This window comes from Choloepus didactylus, chromosome 2 (assembly GCF_015220235.1).
Source record: "Choloepus didactylus isolate mChoDid1 chromosome 2, mChoDid1.pri, whole genome shotgun sequence".
NCBI classification, from domain to species: Eukaryota; Metazoa; Chordata; class Mammalia; order Pilosa; family Megalonychidae; genus Choloepus; species Choloepus didactylus.
In genome coordinates this window covers 92827668-92846191 of record NC_051308.1, presented here as the reverse complement: position 1 = coordinate 92846191, position 18524 = coordinate 92827668, and the positions used below count along the sequence as shown (strand labels likewise).

The 18524-nt window shown below is 37.7% G+C and overlaps 1 protein-coding gene across 10 annotated transcripts in view; it reads left to right on the top strand.

Moving 5' to 3' along the window:
* Positions 1–18524, top strand: part of PRRC2C (proline rich coiled-coil 2C) — a 106246-nt gene that overhangs the window by 48448 nt on the left and 39274 nt on the right. For all 10 annotated transcript variants that reach the window (XM_037825351.1, XM_037825354.1, XM_037825352.1 and 7 more), the window contains exons 11-16: positions 1371–1424; positions 9550–10162; positions 12496–12665; positions 13141–13390; positions 15120–15330; positions 15990–18239. In XM_037825351.1, the coding sequence (XP_037681279.1) occupies positions 1371–1424; positions 9550–10162; positions 12496–12665; positions 13141–13390; positions 15120–15330; positions 15990–18239 (3548 nt within the window). The remainder of the gene's footprint in view (positions 1–1370; positions 1425–9549; positions 10163–12495; positions 12666–13140; positions 13391–15119; positions 15331–15989; positions 18240–18524) is intronic.

The following is an 18524-nucleotide window of genomic DNA, read 5'->3' as shown; positions in this document are numbered from 1 at the left end:
AAGAATAAACTTAACAAACTCTTAAAAAAAAGGACTTGACAGCAAATGTTTTAATAAAACTATTGTTTTGTGACTTTTTACTTACTGACATAGTGAGAGGTGATAATTGCTTACTTCATGAAAGAGTAGAGGAATGTTACCTTGATGTCCAATTTTTTTGATGACACTGGTGTGTATATTAGCAGGTGAATATTTCACATATAGTTCCAGTATGTTTTAGATGCCTGTTATTCTTTAGAGAAATCTCACATTTTTAGTTTCCCATTAGGACACAAAATCCAGAAAAAAAACATTGATTGCTTAAATAAAATTTAATAATTTGGTGAGGCACACCTCCCCAAGCCATATTTCCTAGGTTAGAATTCCAAAATTGATACACTAAAGTTCTATTGTTTGCACAGTCTATTTAAGATTTCCAACCTTATTGAAATGGCAGAGAGACTCTAGGAAATGGAAGATTATCTTGCAGTTGTATGCTTTATTAAAAAGAGAAAAGGACAAAGATGGGTTACTTGTAGTGGTTTTGTGGTTTCATTGAGAAAGTTAATACATTAAAAATTTTCCAGCACATATGTATTTTTTTGTTGTTTTCTGAGTATTTTGTAACAATCTTTTCTAACTTTATTTTGATATATAAAAAATTCACAGGAAAGTTGCAAATATATTAAAAAAATAGGAAAAATTCCAATATACAACCTACCTACATATCAGTTACCAACTTTTAACATGTTGCCACATTTGTTATAGCTATCTCTCCTAAAAATTTGAGAGTAAGTTGCAAACATCATACTCCTTTAACATTTAGTGCTTCCATGCGTACTCCTAAGAACAAGGATATTTACTTAATATAGTACAGGTATCAAGTTCAAGAAATTTAAATTGGTATAAAGCATACAGACTGTATTCCAGTTTCTTCAGTTGTCTCAATAATGACCTTTTGGGCGTTTTCTTCTCCGTTATTAGATGCACTTCACGATCATGTATTGTTTTTTTTTTTTTTTTTTTTTTTTTCCTTGCAATTTTATTGACATGTATTGTTTTTAATTGTCATTGTCCCTTTTAGTCTCTTTTTATGAATTGCAGCAACATGTATACAACATAGAATTTCCCATTGTAAACCACTCCCAAGCATACAATTTAGTGGCATTAATCACACCATCCATTAACAAAACTTTTCTATCACCCCAAACAGAATCCCTATACCCATTATGGTTTAGCTCTCATTCCCCCCACCCCCACCCCATATACTACTTTCTGTCGCTATGAATTTATATACTATTTATTTCATATGAGTGAAATCATGCAATATCTCTCCTTTTGTTTCTGGCTTATTTCACTCAACATCATGTACATTCTCTTCTTTGTAATAGGAGCGTGGACCATCTTCACACCTGCCACCACCTCCAAAGTTGCTTGCACAGCAGGTAAATCATAACTGGATACTGCTTTATGGTCTATATGGTTTGGTTTGTTTGTTTGTTTTGTTCGACTTTTTACTTTGAGATACTTTCAGATTTACAAGACAATTGCAAAAATAATAAACCCAATACAGAGAATTTCAGCATAGCCCTTCCCCCCTCAGGTTCCCAGAGCCATAAATTTTAACACTTTGGCTGTGTCATGCTACCTGTTGATATCTATCAATCTATCAATCTATTTCCTGAACATCTGAGTTTGGGTTATATGCATCATGCTTCTTGAACACTTAATACTGCCATGTACATTTTCTAAGAACAAGGATATTCACTTGTAACCATTGTAAGTGTAGTTATCCAGTTCAAAAATTTAACTTTGATATAAAGCTTTACAGTCTATATTCCAGTTTTGTTTTTTTTTTTATATGTCCCAGTAATGTCCCTTCGAACCTTTTCTCCTCCCTCGTTAGATCCCATCTGGTCATGTATTACATCTAATTGTCATTGTCTCTTTAGTTGCTCTTTTTTTTTTAATTTTTTATTGTGGAAACATATACATACATAAACTTTCCCATCTTATCCACTCCCAAGCATACCATTCCTTGGGATTAACCACATTCACTATGTTGTGGTACCCTCACTCCCATCCATTACCAGAACTTTCCCATCTCCTAAAATAGGAACTCTACACCCATTATACATTAATTCCCCATTCCCCTTGCCCCCACCCTAGAAACCTGTGTTCTGATTTCTGTCTCTGTGAGCTTGCGTATTCTCTTGTATTTTCTTTGTAGTTACAATGGGGCTTAAATTTGACATCCTAAATCTATTAAGAATCTAGTTTGCTTTGGTACCAACTTAACTTCAACAGTATACGTGTTCTATGTTCTTATACCCCTCCACCCCCCCACTTTTTTGTAGATTTTGTCACAAATCACATGTTTAGACATGGTGAGTCCCAAACCACTAATTTATCATCACAATTTGTGCATTTGCTTTTTAGATCCTGTAAGAAGTAAAAAGTGGAATTACAAATTAAAATATACATTAGTACTTGCTCTGTTTACTTTTCTTCATTCTTCTTTCTGTTCTTCAGACTGAAGGATTTCAATTGTCATATCTTTACATTCACTGATTCTTTCTTTTGCCAACTTCAACTTGTCGTTGAACCCCTCTAGTGAGTTTTAAATTTGTTACTGTGGTCTTTGGCTCTGTTTGGTTCCTTTCCATAATTTCCATCTCTGTTGATAGTCTCTTTTATTCAGCTATCGTTATTCTGATTTCCTTTAGTTCTTTGTCTTTGTTTTCCTTTAGCATTTTGAACATATGACCCTAACATTTTTTTAAGTCTTTTTCTGAGAAGTCCTTGTCTGGTATGTCTCATCATTCTTCTCATTGATGGTTTTTAGTGCTTTAACCTTCTCCTTTGCCTGGGCCATCGCTTCCTGTTTCTGTGTGTGTTCTTTGATCTTTTTTTTTGATACCTGGACTTGTTTTTAGTGCGTTATCACTGCAATTTAGACTCTACAGTGTCTGTTCCTCAGATTGTATCCAGCTGGTGTTACGACAGAGCTTTACTTGAATGCCAAGACTAATCCCACCCCCTAAGGAAAGGAAGGAAAAGAAGGAAACACCTTTCCCAGTCTTTGTAGGTTGATCCAAGAGAGTGTTTTCCTTTGGGGCTTATCCATACTGCGAATTTGGAGAACAGTTTGAGGCCAAAGCATACAGGCTTTCCCTGATCCTTTCTGCTCATGCGTCTTGACTTGGGCATGCATGTATGGCCCTAGGAATTCCCCTGTGTACATGGATATGACTATCCCTTCTTTCTTAGGAAACGGCGTCCTTACAGTCCCAGGCACTACATTGTATATTCTGTAGCCAGCAATCCCTTGCCCCAGGTAACCACAATTTGACTGCTTTCCTGCAGTGTTCATTAAGAGACCGCTGTAAGCTGTTTTCTACATGCATGGCAACTTCTGGAGCTGCAAGTGTCTGATGAGTATTCTGGTTCAGTACCTCAGGCTGCCACAGGAAAGATTGGGCCAGACATACATGCTGCCAGTGCATGCACAAGGGTGCTCCCTCCAGAACCAGGGTACAGGGACCCACACTGGAGCACCATTGGGGATAAATTTAACTGAATATGACAAGAACACAGTTCTTCAAGAAAACTGTGAAACATAGATGAGAGTGGTTAGGGAAGACCAAATAAAGAGACATATCATATTTATGAATTGAAAGATTCGATATTATTAAATGGCAGTTTTCCTGAAATTGTGCTATATATTTAATATAGTCCCCATTAAAAGTCCAGCAGGCTTTTTTTTTAAAGGTAGAGGTTGACAGGTTGATACTGGAAATTTATTTGGAAATAAAAAAGATCTAGAATAGCTGAAACAATTTTGGAAAACAAAACAAATTGGAGGGGGATTTATACTGCCTCATTTGAAGACTTACTCTAAAATGACAGTAATTAAGACAGTGTGGTAGTGGCCTAAGGATAACAGAGGGCAGTGGAACAGAATGGGGAAATGAGGAACAGAAATAGTATCCACACATGTATGGTCAGTTGATTTTCAGTACAGGTACCAAATTAATTTGATATGGGGAGGAGGAGAAACCAAGATAGCGGCTAGGTGAGACAGGGCTAAGGAACACCTCCGTGGAGAACACTAGATAAGGACCAGAGAGTGACCCAGAATACCGGTTACACTGTTGTGCCAGCTGGATGAGATCTGCTAGTTCCCAGGGGCTGTATACTTGGTGAAACTGAGAGTCTGCATTCTGAAACAAGTGAGTAAGCTGGCTGGAAGTCCTGCAGCCGCGCGGCGATCCGGGGAAGCCAGGGTTTGGCATCTGGAGACCAACAGGCTCTTTTAATTAAAAAAAAAAGGTGGGGGAGATCCCAGGAGCGGCTGCAGGTGCGATCGTGGGAAACACACAGTAAAACACAGCAAGAGGGGGCTGGGCCGGCCTCTCGGTGTCTGGCCTGGAAGATAGCCCGCTGCAGATATCCCTGGGGCCGGGGGAACGGAGTGGAGAGCCAGAAGCCGAAAGAATCCCCGCGGCTAGCAGCTCGCTCCCGGGAGGGCTGGATAAACTCCTGCCTGGGGCCATGCCCACGGCCCAGAGCCCTGCCAGTTGTCCCGGAGCTGGGAAGGAGGAACTGTGCAAGGAGGAGGGTGTGGAGACGCCCCGCTCGGCCATTTTTGCATAAGGCTGAAAGCGAGCTGGCTTGGCCCGGTAGCCCAGGGCTTCCCTTGAGGGACAGCGTGCGCTGGTGACGTAGCACAGTATTACCTCAGCAGAGGTCCTGGAGGATCACGGCTGGGCCAGGGGACCTGCTCGGAGATCCCAGAGACAGTACGCCAAGTCCGGTGGTTTGTGGGACATCGAGAGAGAGGGGCTAGGGCTGAAATGAAATGAAGGCTTGGACTCTTGCAGCAGCCTTGAATCTCCGGGAACCAGGGGGATTTGAATATTGAGGCTGTCCTTTCTCCCTGACCACCCGTGCAAGTGCTCTGCATTCAGGGCGGATGGCTCTAGCAACACACCCAGGCTGGGTTCTCCAGCTGGACCTCAGAAGAATCGTTTCCCCATATAACACGGGGACAAGGTGGAGAACTGACTTGAGAGGTATAGGTGACTCACAGTCGCCATCTGCTGGTTAGTTAGAGAAAGTGTATGTCACCAAACAGTGTTTCTGAAAAATTAGTTTTTTTGTTTGTTTTTTTTTTTTTTTAACAAATTAAAAGAACCCTGTCGAGCACAGCAAATGCCAAGAGGCCGAAAACAACAGAAAATCTCAATGCATATGATAAAACTAGACAATATGGAGAATCCAACTCCAAACACACAAATCAAGTTATCAGAAGAAACGAAGTTCCTCGCAGAACTAATCAAAGAAATACAATCGAGGAACGAAAGCATGGCAAAGGATTTAAAAGGCATCAAGAAGACCATGGCCCAGGATATAAGCTACATAAAGAAGACCCTAGAGGAGCATAAAGAAAACATTGCAAGGCTAAATAAAAAAATAGAAGATCTTATGGAAATAAAAGAAACTGTTGGCCAAATTAAAAAGACTCTGGATATTCACAATACAAGACTAGAGGAAGCTGAACAACATCTCAGTGTCCTAGAAGTCCACAGAACAGAAAATGAAAGAAAGAAAGAAAGAATGGAGAAAAAAAATTTAAAAAATCGAAATGGATCTCAGGGAAATGATAGATAAAATAAAATGTCCAAACTTAAGACTCATTGGTGTCCCAGAAGGGGAAGAGAAGGGTAAAGGTCTAGAAAGAGTATTCAAAGAAATTGTTGGGGAAAACTTCCCCAACCTTCTCCACAATATAAATACACAAAGCATAAATGCCCAGCGAACTCCAGATAGAATAAATCCAAATAAACCCACTCCAAGACATATTCTGATCAGACTGTCAAATACTGAAGAGAAGGAGCAAGTTCTGAAAGCAGCAAGAGAAAAGCAATTCACCACATACAAAGGAAACAACATAAGATTAAGTTGTGACTACTCAGTGGCCACCATGGAGGCGAGAAGGCAGTGGCATGACATATTTAAAATACTGAGAGAGAAAAATTTCCAACCAAGAATACTTTATCCAGCAAAACTCTCCTTCAAATTCGAGGGAGAGCTTTAATTTTTCACAGGCAAACAAATCCTGAGAGACTTTGCCAATAGAAGAGCTGCCCTACTTCAGATTCTAAAGGGAACCCTACCAACAGAGAAACAACAGAAAGAAGAAAGAGATATAGAGAATTTTAACAGAAATATATAGTACCTTACATCCCAAAGCACCAGGACACTCATTTTTCTCTAGTGATCACGGATCTTGCTCCAGAAGGGACCATAAGCTGGGACATAAAACAAGCCTCAAGAAATTAAAAAAAAAAAAAAAAATGAATGTACTCAAGGCACATTCCCCAACCACAATGGAATACAAAGTCAATAATTTTTGAATTGTAATTCCACTATTTATTTCCTACATGATATAAATTACACAAACCCTAATGGCAAATCAGTGGTTTTGAACTCAATGTAAAATATGTCATTTTAGACAACTATATAAAGGTAGGGGAATGGAGGAGTATAGGAACATAGTTTTTGTGTCCTATTGAAGTGGAGGTGGTATCAAAGAAAAACAAGATTGTTATGGATTTAAGAGGTTAATTTTAACCCCCACAGCAAACACAAAGAAACTATCAGAGAATGTAACCATAGAGATGAATTGTAGAGTTTGGGTTAAGAGAAATGGGGGAAGGTGCAATGGGGAGTTAAGAAATGAGGGTGGAGTTGCTGTTTGAGGTGAAGGGAAATTTCTAGTAATGGATGGTGGGAAAGAGCATTACAGCATTCTAAAGGTGATTAATCCCACTAACGGAAGGCTAGGGAGGGGGTGGAAATGGGAAGATTTAGGCTGTATATATGTTCCCACAACTAAAAAAAAAAAAAAAAAGTCTAAATAGATGATTGAATGCCAAGGATGAACTTGGATGGAATTAGAGGATAGAGGACAGATGGCTCAAAGGGACACAGTTGAGACATAAGGTAAAGGAAATATAGAATGTAAGCTTTGTATCATTGTTGAACCTGTTGTACTTCTTAGCTGTGCTTAATGGGATTGCATAAAAGAATGTTCTTGTTCATGGGAAGTGTATACGTGAATTATAGTGTATGTTCAAGGATGTGTGCAGCTAACTCTCATATGTTCAGAAGACAGAGCAATAGATGATGGATGATAGGGAGGGAGGGAGGGAGGGAAAGAAATAGCGATGTGACAGCATGTTAAGGTTGGTGGATTGAGCTATCAGGGGAGGGGGGTCAGGGTATGATGGAATTCTTTGTATGGGGTTAGTATTGTTTTTGCAACTGTTCCTATAACTTTGAATTTATTTCAAAATAAAATAAAAAGTATCATAAAAAAAAATTTGATAAGGGGCAAGGTTAATTTTTCCAACAAATGGTGCTGAAATAAGTGGATATTCATAGAGACAAAAATGGACCTTAACCTCACACAAAAATTAATTCAAAATTGTCATAACTCTAAATATAAAAGTTAAAACTAAAACATCTAGAAGAAAACATAGGCAGAAATCTTTACAACTTTGGGTTAGACAAATATTTATTGGATAGGCTATAAAAAGCACAAATTGTAAAAGCAAATAAATGATTGGACTCTGAAAAATATCTTTGAGAAAATGAAAAGATATGCCACAGGAGAAAAATATTCATTTTACATGTATGTTACAAAGAACTTGTATCTGGAATATATATAAAGAAAAAAAAAACCTTACACCTCAATAATAAGGTGATGAGCAGCCCAATGATTTGAATATTCAGTTCACAAAAGAAAATACACAAACGGCCAATAAGTACATGAAAAGATGTTCAGTATTTTTAGTCACCAGAGAAATGTAAATGAACAGTAAGATTTTGCTATGCATCCAAAATTTAAGATTGAAAATACCAAGTGTTGAAGGTGATGTGGAGCAGCTAGAATCTTCAATACATTGTGGATTAGATTGTAAAACCTTATTAATCTTTGGAAAACAGTTTGGCAATTTCTTATTAAATGAAACATACACTTACCATATGACTTGGCACTTCCACTCTTGGGTCTTTATCCAAAAGAAATTAAAATGTGCATTTACATGAATGGTCATAGCAGTTTTATTCACAATAACTAAAAAACTTGAAGCATTCTACATGCCTATTGTTAGGGAATGGACATTCATATAATAGAATACTATCCATTCATAAATGGAGCAAACTTCTGATATACACAATAACCTCAAAACCATTACACTGAGCAGAAGAAGCAGGGCATAGAATAGAACTATATATGTCCATTTAAATGAAATTATAGTAAAAGCAAAACTGTCTGTAGTGGTGGAAGCAGATCAGTGGTTGCTTGGAGCAAGGGGTGGGAACAAACACAGGTGTATCATTTGTCCATACTCTTTGAACTTTACACTTAAAATGTGTGCATTATATTTTATATTAAAAAACACTTTAATGAATTTTTTAAATGTCCATTCTGGGAATTTACTGTGACTATTTAGTTATTTTATATAATTGTCTTATTTTTGCACCTTGTCTGAGCTATAGGTGAAAGAACTGAGTACCAGAGTGATTATGTGGTTTGCCCAAGATAGCACTGACTGGATTCATGTTCTTTTATATTCAGTCTGGTGTTTTCATCATACCATTATTTTCTCTTTTGTAAGGTTCTGACAAGGTTGTGTGGCTTTTGTAAGGTTCTGACAAGGTTGTGTGGCTTTTCTTCAACCTAATAGCTTTTGAAACCAGTATGTTGTCTTCTTAAAATTTAGTGCCCTTATATTTCAACCCTTCATGTGCTCTTTTCATTTTGCTTGTTTTTTTCATAGTTGCTGGCAGTGATTTTAGGCTTTGTAGTAATTGTTTATATCATGGTAATTTGAAAGTTAAATTGTTGAAATTTAGCCTCCTAGGTGACCCCTCCATTCCCCACTATGGATTTTGGACATACTTTTCTGGATTGAAAGACAGAGCTGCTCCCGCCTCCCTCAGCTGATTTCTAGGAATTTCTTTGTGGGTGTCATCAGCAACATGGTCTCCTTCTTTTTGCTTCTTTGGCCCTCTGTTTTTTTCCATGTAGCTGCACCTCAGTCGTCTCATGGCTCAGGTGCTGCTGTTTTGGATCTTTATGGCTTTTTCTCCCTGTTTTAGATATTCCATCTCTGGCAACTGCTGCTGAAACACTTGCACTCTAAATTTTTTAAAAAAATTATATTCAGGTCTCTAAATTTAGCCTTTGAGATTTATGTCATGCTTTTGATTTTATTCAACAAATGCTGAGTGAGCAGTAATTTCTTGCACAGTATGTAGGTACATGCTCAGTAAATACTGGGTGATTGGGATTAATTTATTCTGGTCTTAGTTTGGGAAATTATCTAGATATATTTTTCCCCCATGTTATTTGTTTTCATTTTAAATGCATATATTATATCAGGAGAGTTTCTAACATTTTTGGGGGTGCTTTTTCTCCCTATCTGTGCCTGTGAGCTCCAGTATTGGTCAGAAATAGAGTTGTCATACATATCTCAGTGTTTTATCTTAATGTTTCAGCATCCACCTCCAGAACGACAGGCAGTATCTGGAAGACCAGGCCCTTTCCCCTCCAAGCAGCAAGTACCTGATGAAGATGAAATCTGGAAGCAAAGACGAAGACAACAATCAGAAGTTTCTGCAGCAGTGGAACGTGCTCGTAAACGACGTGAAGAAGAAGAACGAAGAATGGAAGAACAAAGAAAGGCAGCATGTGCAGAGAAACTGAAACGATTGGATGAGAAGTTTGGCATTGTGGAAAAACAGCCATCTCCAGAGGAAATTAGAGAAAGGGAACGTGAAAAAGAGCGAGAACGTGAGAAAGAACTTGAGAAAGAGCAAGAACGGGAGAGAGAAAAGGAAAGGGAGAAAGAGAAAGAAAGACAACAGGAAAAGGAGAAAGAGCTGGAGAGGGAGCAGGAAAAACAGAGACTAATGGAGAAGGAAAGAAAGCAAGAAAAAGAGAAAGAACTAGAACAGCAGCAGGAAAAGGAAGAAGAACTACAAAAGACAAGAGAACAGAAGGAAAGTGAGCTAGAGCAGGAAAGGGAGAAAGTGGAGGAAAATGAGCCCAAAGAACCTATTTCAGAGCCTATGGTAGAAAAACAAGAAAGTGAAAACAATTCTAATAAAGGTATGGTAGGCTATTTGTTCTTATATAAGCTTCACCAAAGGTTTTATGTTACTTATTGTGTGGGTGTTAGTGTGCATGTGTGTTTTTAATATATATAATCTAAATAAGCATGATTGTTTTAAGATAACATTTGTAGTACAAAATATGGGCTTGAGCCATGTTTTCCCTATTTTATATTAAAGAAAAAAGGTGTCCAAAGAAACAGATCATTTGGTTTTGGGAAAGATGATAGTGGGGTTATTTCTCAGTGGAAAAATAAATGAATAAACATTCCTGAAATGATTCTCAAAATTACTAGATAAGCTTTAATTCTGTTTTGTCTGCAAAACTGTATTGGCTTCGTAGTCGCATGTGGTGATTCTTCCCCTACTTTTTTCCTGATTCTAAGACCTGTAAACAAAATCTCATGTTCACATGCATTACTACCTATAAAAATTAACTGAAAGAGGACTTAAAGGGAATGCTGGATTGTCAGAGTTAAATGACCTCCCAGTTTGTATTATCGGATATGTTTTTTTACCATTTAAAATACTCTTTTCCACTGTTTTGTGTTTATCAGTTTATAATTTCCATGTACTTATACATTTTTGTCTTTTTAGATGTAGTCATTTTTTTGTGTCTTCTTCCCCAAGTTGGCTCATATAGACTTTAATGGAATTAAAATGTAGTATAAAACTTGGCCATTATCTTGTAGTAAAATACAGTCTTAATGACTAGCTTGAATTAATAATGGCTTAAAATAGAAATACCATTTTATTTCAGGATATTTTCTGATATAAAAATAGTGCAGCTTTTCTAACACTAAATCCCTTTATGTTTTTCTCCAAGGCCCTGCTGCTTAAAATTAGGTTATAAGCTATTTAAGAATTTGATATAAGTTTTTTATACCTTCAGACTTGACTCTTAGTATTAACTATAAAAGCAAGAGTGTTTTTTCCCTAGACTTCTTTTTTAGATAAGGCCCACTGGATCATTTGTTTACTTAAGATTATCAACTTTAATAAATTTTCTTCGTATAAATCCATCTAGAGGTACTTTGATACTAATATCAGGCTTTTATTACATGTCATAAGTACTTAAAAAGATTGCTTGTAACACCAGTGAAAGTAAAATTGCTCACAACAGAAATGGAAATATTTCATTCAAAAATGAATGCTGAAAGAATCAACCTCAAGTAATCTGGTTTACTAACCCACAATAAGAAAGAACTGTGGATTGATTAGAAGGAAGGAAATTTGTATTTTAGCCTTAGTTCTGCCACTGAATAGATGTGTTGACCCTGTATAAGTTAGTTTAACTCGTTAGTGACCACATATACGCAAATTAAGTATGTTTGTGTTTGGGTTTTTTTGGTTTTGATTGTTTGTTTTTTAGTAATCCTTATGTAGTGGTTGTTTTTGTTTTCATCCACATTTTATATGTTCTTCCATGGCAGTTTAACTTAGGCCTAATTTTTCAGCGAGATATACCCATTTGATTTTTAAACATTATGCCTTCTTGGCTCTCTCTTTTTTACCCCTCCAATATTTTATTTTCCCTTTTACAACATTGTTAATATTGCATACAATGCAAGCAAGAAAAAGGTAATTCTTGACATCAATTTATATCTGCAAATAAACTTCCTTTAAAAATTCATCCCTAGTCTCCTGAGAAAAGAATTTGTAAGTTCTGCTTTGTAATTGTGACAGATGACTTACTCTAAAACAAATATGGTTTTAATATTCCTTGGAATGAGGTTTTTTTTTTTCCTTTTTCTTTTTATAATGTGTACGTTCTCTTTTTGATATAGCATACTTGACACCTTTTATATAGAATAATGATTAATATATTTGAAAATAGTTGGTCACTTTGTTTACCTCACTCCGTTTAACTCACTATTGTTACTTTTCTTTATAAATGTCACTTGATAAGAACAAAATTTTTCAACTATTTCAAGTATAGATAGGTATAATTTGTGTTTTTACATAAGTCCTAGTGAACCATGAGTAAATATTGGCAGCTGCATTGCTATTTATTGAAATAAATGGAAATGGTAGAGTTTGAAGTGTTTTATTATCACACACAAAAAATCAAATGCAAATTTTCTTTTTTATGGTAAGCTGTTTGGACATGGTCTTTATCTTAAGAATACAGCTTTGAGAAAAATCTAAGGTTTTGGTAATCTGATGTTAGCTCATTGATGGCTACCAATATTAAAATACAAAACCGTGTTGGAGATGCCTTTTTCCTCGTTAACTTATATATTACGTCAATCTAGTAATTCCAATACAAAATCATATATTTGATGAATGTAATAGTTGAAAGCAGTTGTCTTTTACCTTTCCTTTGAGCAGAGGAGGAGCCTGTTTTCACTAGACAAGATAATAATCGCAGTGAAAAAGAGTCAACACAAGTGTCTCCTGAAACAGAACCAGAATCAGGATCTCAACCACGGCCTGCTGTGTTATCTGGCTATTTCAAACAGTTTCAGAAGTCTTTACCACCCCGATTTCAGCGGCAGCAGGTAAGGATAAAAGTATTTTCTCAAGTATGTGTGACTAGAAATGTTTATTGTTAAGTAGGCTGAGAGATTAATTTGACATAAAACCTAAAGGACACAAAGCACCCAGTTTTGCCCTGAATTTCTTTTTCTTTTTAGTAAAACTTTGTGGGTATGGGTTTCACCCTGACCTTCTGTGTCATTTCATTTTTCTCCTGCCTCATTTATTGACACCATCTTACTTGTACATGGATTGTACAGTACAATGAGTAAATGAATGAATCGTTTGTTGCTTAAGTCAAGTGTGGGGCAAAATGTTGCAACTTATCCTTTATTCTTTTGTCTTACTACCTCTCACTGTTAGACAAGTAAGACACCTTTCAAAGTCTTACTTTTACCTCAAGGATTCATAAAAAGCCTATTATTTTCTGCTATGACTGATTGTGTTACTTCATCATATGGAACTAAACCATCAAGATGTGGAATCTTGCTTTTTCAGGAACAGATGAAACAGCAGCAGTGGCAGCAGCAGCAGCAGCAAGGTGTACTTCCACAAACTGTTCCTTCACAACCATCCAGTGGTGCTGTCCCACCTCCACCACACAGACCTCTTTACCAGCCTATGCAGCCCCACCCTCAGCATTTGGCTTCAATGGGGTTTGATCCAAGGTGGCTCATGATGCAGTCGTATATGGATCCTCGAATGATGTCAGGAAGACCTACAATGGATATTCCACCCATTCATCCTGGTAAATTGAAACAGGCAGTCTCGTGGCTCACTTGTAGTCTTGCGGGATGAAAGTTTTTCATCCCGCCTCTCCCTCACTCCCCCCAATCCCCATTTTTAGTCTCAATTCCTTTGAGAGTTGTAATACAGTAAAAGCTTAAATAGGACCTCTAGATTTTTAATTATAAAATTAGGTAAATGTCTTTCAGCACAGGGCAGTTAAATGCCAGACACTTGTACCACTGTATGGCAAGACCAAAATACTAGTTCTTTTCTATTTTGTAAATATTACTTTAAGATTTTGAGACTGAAATTATGCAGTATCTTTTTAACGATATCTATTATTGACTACATTGTTTTTGTTTTTTAAGTCTCTAGTGTTTGAATTTTGTCTCCATGTATCATATATTTCAGGCTTTCACTTTTCTCCATCATTTACCAGCCTACCATATGAATTTCTTCATAGGTTAGCTACAAACAAATGAACTTGCTGTTTTTTTATGGAATCCATCAGAGTAAATCCAGATAATGAGTTACCAAAATGATACGCAAGGAAATTTTGGGTGTCTTCTAGTTTGCTAATGCTGCCCTAATACAAAACACCAGAAATGGATTGGCTTTTGTAAAAGAGGGTTTATTTGGTTACACAGTTACAGTCTTAAGGCCATAAAGTGTCCAAGAACACATCAGCAATCTAGTACCTTCACTGGAGGATGGCCAGTGGTGTCCAGAAAACCTCTGTTAGCTGGGAAGGCACGTGGCCAGCGTCTGCTCTAAAGTTCTGGTTTCAAAATGGCTTTCTCCCAGGATGTTCCTCTCTAGGCTGCAGTTCCTCAAAAATGTCACTCTTAGTTGCACTTGGGATATTTGTCCTCTCTCAGCTTCTCTGGAGCAAGAGTCTGCTTTCAATGGCCATCTTCAAACTCTCTCTCATCTGCACCTCCTGTGCTTTCTTCAAAGTGTCCCTCTTGGCTGTAGCTCCTCTTCAAAATGTCACTCACAGCTGCAGTGAGTTTCTTCTGTTTGTCAGCTCATTTATATGGCTCCACTGATCAAGGCCAACCCCGAATGGGTGGGGCCACACCTCCATGGAAATATCTTATCAGTTGTCACCTACAGTTGGGTGGAGCACATTTCCATGCAGATAACCTAATCCAAACATTCCAACTTAATCCCCACTAATATGTCTGCCCCACAAGATTGCATCAAAGAATATGGCTTTTTCTGGAGGACATAATACATTCAAACCAGCACAGGGTGATAAAAAGCTGATCAAGAATCAAATCTTCATTTTAAGTGGAATAATTTATAGAATATTCATCAACTAATTGAACTCGATTAATAGATTTGCTATAGGAAATATTTTCTATGAAAATTTATCAGTGTTGGTTTATTTCTCATTTCTCTATCTACATTCATGGAATCAAAATACCCGGTATTTGATCTTTATACACATATTTTGTTTAAAAATAAAATAGTCTACTCTTGTGATTTTGCTAATTTTGCTTCCTTCATTCTTAAATAAGATTTATTTAACAGCAACAAAAAAAATCTCATTCATAATTAGCCCTGATTTAATTGTCACTCGTTTTGTTGAATTAATCAGTTTTGATCAGAAAAAAAAATATTTCTTTAGTGTAAGTATAGAGAATTCCAAACTAATTAATAATCTAGATTCTGTGTTTATCTTGATTTTGGTTCTCTGATTTTCCATGATTCTCATTTCATCTTTTTCTTGACTTTTGTTATAGGAATGATTCCTCCTAAACCATTAATGAGAAGAGACCAGATGGAAGGATCACCAAACAGTTCTGAGTCATTTGAACATATAGCTCGATCTGCGAGAGACCATGCACTTTCCCTCTCTGAGCCTCGTATAATGTGGGGGTCAGATCCCTATCCTCATACTGAGCCTCAGCAAGCAACTACTTCCAAGGCGGCAGAAGAACCTGAGGATGTAAGGTAATAAATTATTAAAATTGATTTTTCCTGCATATCTGTATTGATCAGGGCATTTATAACCTAATTCTGTGCAGTGAATTAAATGCTGAAATTCAGTGTTAGGTGTTAAAACTTGGCAAGTTTTTACTGTAGATTAGATGTGAAGAAATTTAAACATGCCTACCATGCTTATCATGTAGTCTGGCTAAAGTGTTGATGTAATTCTTCCATAGTGAAAATTATAGACATTTAATAATCAGTATCTTTGAGAAAAGATCAAAGACCAAGATAAGGAGAAATCTTAATTTTCAAAGGTACTTTGAAGTGGCAGATGGTTGGTGCCTCTAATAATTTATATCCAAAAGGTTAGAACTTCTCCTCTTTAAAGGGGCAAATCATGTGATAAAGTTTTATAATCATTTCAGATTAATTGGAACAGATATACTTACTCTAGTGTATTCTTTCATTTTAGGTGGAAACTATTAGTCTTGATGGGTTAGAAAGTCACATAGCATTTTCTAAATTTTTTTAAAAGATAAAGATGCTCTTTTCAATTCATTGTTTTATGTTTTAAAACTAGAGGGATTATTTTGCTATACTATTACAGTATAGTATTTTGTATACTGTGCAAAAGAGGAAAGATTTGCTTTGTTTACACCTTTGAATTCTCTTCCTCCTAGGTCTGAAGCCCCATTGGATCAGGAACAGATTACTGCTACTTATCCCTTAGAAAATAGTCAATTAGAGGTTCATCCAAAAGCAGATTTTCTCAGAGAATCAAGTGAAACGGAAGTACAAAAGTTTCTTAGCAGATCTGTGGAGGACAGTAGACTTCATCATACTGAAACAAATAATCAGTCTACTTGTTTTGAAATACTTGATCAAAAGACTGTATCCAGTCCTCAGGAAGAGCGGATTTCAGCTGGAGAAATCCAGCCTATCCGGAAAAGAAGCATTTCCCATGGATCTAACCATACTCAAAAGTCTGAGGAGCAAAGAAATGAGCCGTTAGCAAGCATTCCTAAAGTAACTAGCAGATACATTGATTCAAAAGAACCAACAGAAAGGTCAGAGGAAAAAACGAAAAAGGATGGCTTCATACGATCTTCTGAAGGACCCAAACCTGAAAAACTGTATAAATCGAAATCTGAAACTCGTTGGGGCCCAAGGCCAAGCTCCAATAGAAGGGAAGAAAGCAATGATAGGCCTGTGAGAAGATCAGGTCCTATTAAAAAACCTATACTTAGAGATATGAAAGAGGAACGGGAGCAGAGGAAGGAGAAAGAAGGAGAAAAGGGAGAAAAAGTTAGTGAGAAAATTGTGAAACCCGAAAAGATGGAAAAGAAGGATTCTCTTCCTCCACCCCCTCCACCTCCAGCACCGAGTCAACCACAGTCAGTTCTACCACCACCTCAACCAGAACTGGAGAAAGTTCCTTCAATAGAAAATTCAACTTTGGCCCAAAAGCCATCTCAGGATACTGAGAAGCCCTTAGAACCTCTGAAAAGCATTCAGGTAGAGCCTGCAGTTAAAACTGTAAACCAACAAACAGTCTCAGCACCAGTAGTCAAAGAAGAGAAACAACCTGAGAAAGTCATCAGCAAAGACCTTGTTATAGAGAGGCCTCGACCAGATTCAAGACCAGCAGTTAAAAAAGAATCAACTTTACCTCCTAGGACCTATTGGAAAGAAGCTCGAGATAGAGATTGGTTTCCAGATCAAGGATACAGAGGTCGGGGCCGAGGAGAATATTACTCCAGAGGTCGAAGCTATAGGGGCTCTTATGGAGGACGTGGCCGGGGTGGTAGAGGACACACTCGAGATTATCCCCAATATAGAGACACTAAGCCAAGAACAGAGCATGTGCCCTCAGGGCCTCTCAGGCAACGAGAGGAAAGTGAAACACGAAGTGAGAGCTCTGATTTTGAGGTTGTTCCCAAAAGAAGAAGACAGCGTGGTTCAGAAACTGACACAGACAGTGAGATTCATGAAAGTGCAAGTGACAAGGATAGTCTAAGCAAAGGTAAACTTCCCAAAAGAGAGGAACGGTCTGAAAATAAAAAGCCTATAAAGCCCCAGTCTTCTTTCAAGCCTGATAATCATGTCCGAATAGATAATAGACCGCTAGAAAAGCCTTATGTGAGGGATGATGATAAATCTAAACCAGGCTTCCTTCCTAAAGGAGAGCCTACAAGGCGAGGCAGAGGAGGAACATTCAGGCGTGGTGGAAGGGATCCTGGAGGTCGTCCATCACGCCCTTCCACCTTACGAAGGCCTGCTTATCGGGACAATCAGTGGAACCCAAGGCAGGCAGAAGCTCCTAAACCAGAAGATGGAGAGCCGCCAAGAAGACACGAGCAGTTTATTCCTGTACCGGCAGATAAACGACCTCCAAAATTTGAGCGAAAATTTGACCCAGCTAGAGAGCGGCCCCGAAGGCAACGCCCTACCCGACCACCAAGGCAAGATAAGCCTCCCCGATTTAGACGACTAAGAGAGAGAGAGGCTGCCTCAAAAACAAATGAAGTAACAGTGCCCACAAATGGCACAGTTAATAATGTGGTTCAAGAACCAATTAATACGACTGGGGATATTTCTGGGAATAAGACTCCAGATTTATCTAATCAGAACTCCTCAGATCAGGCAAATGAAGAATGGGAAACAGCTTCTGAAAGCAGTGATTTCAATGAGAGGCGTGAGAGAGATGAAAAAAAAAATGCTGATTTGAATGCACAAGCAGCTGTAAAGACTGGAGAGAATGTTTTACCTCCAAAGAGGGAAATAGCCAAGAGAAGTTTTTCCAGTCAGAGACCAGGAGTGGACCGTCAGAATCGGCGCAGCAACAATGGTCCACCCAAATCAGGAAGAAATTTCTCAGGTCCTAGGAATGAAAGGAGAAGTGGCCCACCATCAAAAAGTGGGAAGAGAGGGTGAGTACTTTGCTTTAGAAATAATTGCTTTTGCATCTTTAGAGAAGCTAGAAGACAACTTTTTTGGTTGAACTTTGCAAAGGGGCCAGTCTAGATAGAGGATCAAGACCTTGTTCTCTCCAGATGTCCTCACAGTGTAAGGGTGCTTGAAGAGAGGCATTATCTTAGGAGTCTTTGTCTGCTGTTACATTTTTCACAAAAATCCTCTTGGGAATTTGTAGCTTTAGGAAACTTTGCACACCTAGGTAGTGTTATGTACAGTCCACCTCCATTTGGTACATCATC